Source organism: Babylonia areolata, chromosome 23, assembly GCF_041734735.1.
Source record: "Babylonia areolata isolate BAREFJ2019XMU chromosome 23, ASM4173473v1, whole genome shotgun sequence".
Taxonomy (NCBI): Eukaryota; Metazoa; Mollusca; class Gastropoda; order Neogastropoda; family Buccinidae; genus Babylonia; species Babylonia areolata.
In genome coordinates, this window is record NC_134898.1 from 42,523,297 (window position 1) to 42,528,653 (window position 5,357).

The following is a 5,357-nucleotide window of genomic DNA, read 5'->3' on the forward strand; positions in this document are numbered from 1 at the left end:
GAGCGTCTAGTCTTTCGGATGAGACGATAAACCGAGGTCCCGTGTGCAGCACCCACTTGGCGCACTGAAAAAAGAACCCATGGCAACGAGAGTGTTGTCCTCTGGTAAAGTTATTGGGGTGGGGGGAGGGGATAAAACCTACTCTGATAGGTACACAAATATATACTCATGCACTCAAGGCCTGACAAGCGCGTTGGGTTACGCTGCTGGTCAGGTCAGTATCTGCCTGGCAGATGTGGTGTGGCGTATATGGATTTCTCCGAACGCAGTGACGCCTCCTTGAGAAACTCAGTAAAACTGAAACTGAAACTGGCAGTTGGACATCGGATCCAGCGTTCACCAGGATTCTAGGGTTCCAGAACCTCCTGTTTCAGCCGGCGTGGTGTTTTGGTGTGTTTTGGGGGGAAACTCACTTTTATTTTATGTCCGACTCCCCCCCCCCCTTCCCCCCGTGGCCCCCCTACCCCCCCGCCTGCTCAGTGCTCGTCATAATTGTTATATAATTATTTCGTCATGCCTGCTTCTGTCTGTCTGTCTGTCTCCCTGTCTGTCTGCCTGCTGCTCTGTCTCTGTCTGTGTCTGTGTCTATGTCTGTGTGTCTGTCTGTCTGTCTGTCTGTCTCTCTCTCTCTCTCTCTCTCTCTCTCTCACTCTCTCTCTCTCTCTTGCTGTGTGCCTGTCTGCCACCTTCCGTCTGTATCTGTCTCAGATGTGTGTGTGTGTGTGTGTGTGTGTGTGTGTGTGTGTGTGTGTGTGTGTGTGTGTGTGTGTGTCCCTCTCTCTCTCTCTCCGCCCCCCCCCCCCCCCATCCCCCACCCAAAGCCACCCTCTGTCTCTCTCTCTCTCTCTCTCTCTCTCTCTCTCTCTCTCTCTCTCTCAGTCTCTGTCTCATTGTGTGTATGTGTCTGCCTCTCTGTTCCTCTCTGCCTTCTATCTGCTTCGTGTGAACGTTTTGAAATACTTCCCAGACAGACAGGCACAACGAAAGAATGAAAGAAAGAATGAAAGAAAAGAAAATTAAGGAAATGAAAAGTAAAGTAAAGAAAGAAAGAAAAGAAAAGAAAGAAAGAAAGGAAGGAGAAGAGAAGAAAAGAAAGAAAGAAAGAAAGAAAAGAAAAGAAAGAAAAAAAGAAAGAAAACAAAACAAAAGAAAGAAAGAAAGAAAATTAAAGTACAGTAAAGAAAGAAAGAAAAGAAAAGAAAGAAAGGAAGAAAGAAAACAAAACAAAAGAAAGAAAGAAAATTAAAGTAAAGAAAGAAATAAAAGAAAAGAAAGAAAGGAAGAAAAGGAAAAAAGAAAGAAATAAAACAAAAGAAAAGAAAGAAAGGAAAAAAGAAAAGGAAAGAAAAAAAGAAAGAAAGAAAATAACAGAAAGAAACAAAGACAAGAAACGAAAACTGAAAAGATATCATTCTGTTCCTTGAATGGTCATTCTTCTTCTCTGGAACCTTGTCTCCGTTCGTGACAGACACAATAGCCAAGTGGTTAAAGCGTTAGACTTTCAATCTGAGGGTCCCGGGTTCGGATCTCAGTAACGGCGCCTGGTGGGTAAAGGGTGGAATTTTTTTTTTTTTTTTTTTTTCGATCTCCCAGGTCAACATATGTGCAGACCTGCTTGTGCCTGACCCCCCTTTGTGTGTACACGCGAGCAGAAGATCAAATTCGCACGTTAAAGATCCATTGTCAGCGTTCGGGTGGGTTATGGAAACAAGGACATGTCCAGGATGCACATTCCCGAAAACGGAGTATGGCTGCCTGCATGGCGGGGTAAAACTGGTCATACACGTAAAAGCCCACTTGTGTACATACGAGTGAACGTGGGAGTTGCAGCCCACTTGTGTACATACGAGTGAACGTGGGAGTTGCAGCCCATAAACGAAGAAGAAGAAGATGATGATGATGATAATGATGATGATGATGAAGAAGAAGAAGAAGTCTCCGTTCGTAACTCTTCTGCTGCCATGCCTCGTGCTGTTGTTGTTATTGTTATTGTTGCCATTTTTGTTTTGACTGTTGGTGCCGACTGCGGGTGTCATCATTCTGTGCTGTGTAACGTGTCGTCTTCGCAAAAATGAACACAGAACACATCATCACCGCTATAATCAACTGTGAACATTATGATGGTAATGGTGATTGATGGTGATGGTCTTGGTGATGATGATGATGATGACTGAAGATGATGATGATGATGATTGCTATTGCTTATGGCATCGTCATCATTGTTGCTGCTGGTTTTTGTTGTTTTTGTTTTGTTTTGTTTTTTGTGTTGTGTGTGTGTGTGTGTGTGTGTGTGTGTGTTGGTGTCTTTTTTTGAGGGGTCGTTTTTTGGGTTTTTTTTTTAGAATGCTCATGCGTGCCACTCTGGAAAAGTGAGCGCTATGCTAGGGAATGTTATGCAGCATCATCTGTACATGCTTGAACAATGTCTGCATGCGTGTGTTCATATTTGTGGAACATACTTGTGTGTGTGGGTGTGTGTGGAGGAGGGGGCCTGGGGGGGTATGTGTGTGTGTATGCGCGTGTTTGGGAGTGTATGAGTGTGTGTGTTTGTGTGTGTGCGTGTGTGTGTGTGTGTGTGCAGGCTACGATCAAATGTCTTGTGTCCGTACAGGTATGCACGTGTGTGAGAACAGTCTACCTGTTTACACGAACATGTATTATACGTACATATCTACATTTGGTATGTGTGTCTGTGTGTGTGTGTGTGTGCAGGCTACGATCAAATGTCTGGCACCGGAGCTGGCGGCGGCAACGGTAACGGCGGCGGCAACAACGGCGCTTCCAGCCTGAACTGCCTGTCCCTGATCGTGGAAAGCATCTCTCCCAACACCACCACCCCCGTCCTCACCAACATGACCTCTGTCGACAGACCCTTGTAGGGGGGTCAGGGGGGGTCAGAGAGTGGGGGACCGCTGTGACGTCATCCCCACTATGACGTAGTCATCCCTCGTGTGGAGGGAATAAAATGAGAATAAATCGGGCGGTTTGCACAGCCGGGGCAGGAATGATAACAATTAACGAAGAACAACAACAACAACAACAACAACAACGACGACAACGACGATGATTATGGCATCGACGAAAGGCTTCATCGATGCTTTTTCAACCGGTCTGATGCGCGGTATTTCTACGTCATGAATTGTGCGTTATGACGGCATTGTCAGGCAAAAATAACGACTTCAACGACTTGGGAGGGGGGAGGGGAAGGGAGAGGGGAGGGGTGAAGCGGTTTCATTCAGGCTTTCAGTTTCACCGGACACATTTCTCAGTTGGTCCTGAAACAACAACACACATTTTTACATCATCCATGACGCGCTTGCTGGAAGGGAGAAAATGACGTCATGCAAGTGATGAAATCGATGATGAATCGGTCTTGAATGTCGATTTCCGATGTGTGTTTACCGCACAGAATGTTGTACTTTTTTCTTCTTTTTCTTTTTTTTTTTTTTTTTTTTAAATACTTTTTTTCTTTCTTTCTTTTTTTTTCCAACTATTCTTCCATCTGACTGACGATTTCGAGTCTTTTTCTTGTATGCAACTGCTGTTTCGGATTCAGTATCGTGGTATGAACTAAACTATAAACACATGACTGTGCCAGATGGAGCAAATGACAATGTGTGTGTGAATAGACTGACACTGATCTGTGTAAAGATATTGGTCATTTGTTTTATTAATGAGACAGCCAAACATCTTATACAATTTTTTTTTTTTTTTTTTTTTTTTTTAATGCGTTTTGGTTATTCTGCCACTCGATGTCTACAACAATTCTTTCTTTGAAAAGGAGACGCGGCACAGAATGACGTCAGAAAGCGTTCTCATCAATGGATTATTACGTGATAGCAGGACAGAATGACGTCAGGCTTATTAAATAAACCACGTCTTCAGTCCACGCTGCCCCAACTCAGACGAACAAACTATTGAAAGGAGACAATTTTATCAGATGGTGGACTATTCATGAAAGCGTGGCGAAAATCAGAACTGCATTGACAATTTCGTGTGCATTTACATAAGACGTGAACTGTGTAGCAGCAGTGGGTTTTTACACAGACAACGATATGTGTAAATATATTTCTTTTTTTTTTTTTTTTTTTTAATCAAACACTACAGCAGCAATAGTCTAGGCTTCTTGTGGTGTGCTTGTTTAGAACAATGACGCACGTGAACAAAGTAGATCTGTGCTCAAAATGAGAGAAACTTTTGAGTGTTTATGTTTTCGGCGCGCTGTCAGTTATCATACTTATAATTATGATTATTATTACTATTATTATTATTATTATCATCATCACCACCACCATCATCATCATCATCAATATTATTATTATTATTATCAAAACCATAATCATATTATAGTTATTATCGTATGTTGCTGTTGTTCAGTTTACTTTATCTTAATACAAAAATCAAAGACAGTATACCTACATCCAGTCATCAACGTACACTGTGGGTTGCATTTCAATATTCATTTTGCCTTGCAACTCTTTCCTTCCCTCACGTCGCAGCTCCCGAAGAATAAAACATCATATTTGATAATCAATGGATTGCATCGAGTCACAAGCAGTCAGCCACACCCCCTCACTACCCCACCCCCTGCCCCCACCGCCCTCACAACCCACCTTGCCCGCCCTCCCACCCTTCCCCCACCCCCAAAAAACAAAACAAAAAAAATCTATAATAAAAGAAAAAGCTATTAATCAAAAGGAAAATAGCGAATTAAATCTGGCCACAAAGAAATGAATTTGAAAAGAAAAAGAAAGGATTAACTTAAGTTTTTTTTTGTTTTTTGTTTTTGTTTTTTTGTTTTTTTTGTTTTTTTTTAATTATTATTCATTTATTTATTCATTCATTCATTCATTTACTTGCTTTGTTTCTTTGCTCGTTTCTTTGTTTGTTTATTCACTTACTTATTTAATTGTTTTTCTTTCACGTGTTCGTCCTTTTTTTTTTCTTTTTTTTTCGTTATTTATTACTTCTGTATTTGTTTACTTGTTAATTCATCAGAAGATCTTTTATTGTCCCAGGGACATGATTTCTGCTTAGTCAGTAGTTTGATTCTCAGTTGGGTTTTTTTGTTGTTTTTTTGTTGTTGTTTTTTTTTTGTTAATATATATATATATATATATATATATATATATATATATATATATATATATATATATATCAAATATCCTTTTTTTCCCCTTGATCGCGCCAGCAGTAAAGCTGTAAAGTCAGTGTTACCACTGTCTTCACTTAATGCATTGTTTGGAATCAACTCTCTTTGCTATAATAACCGCTACTTCCGGTCTTGTGATCTTCAAATTGTGTTCCGCTATTCTTTATTTTTCTTTCTTCCCCCCCCCCCCCCCCCCCCCCCCCCC

The 5,357-nt window shown here is 41.2% G+C and overlaps 1 protein-coding gene across 1 annotated transcript in view; it reads left to right on the forward strand.

Moving 5' to 3' along the window:
• The window catches only part of LOC143298138 (uncharacterized), a 100,990-nt gene extending 98,111 nt beyond the window's left edge, over window positions 1-2,879 (forward strand). The window contains exon 4 of the mRNA XM_076610864.1: window positions 2,713-2,879. Within this exon, the coding sequence (XP_076466979.1) occupies window positions 2,713-2,879 (167 nt within the window). The remainder of the gene's footprint in view (window positions 1-2,712) is intronic.
• The last annotated feature ends 2,478 nt before the right edge of the window (window positions 2,880-5,357 follow it).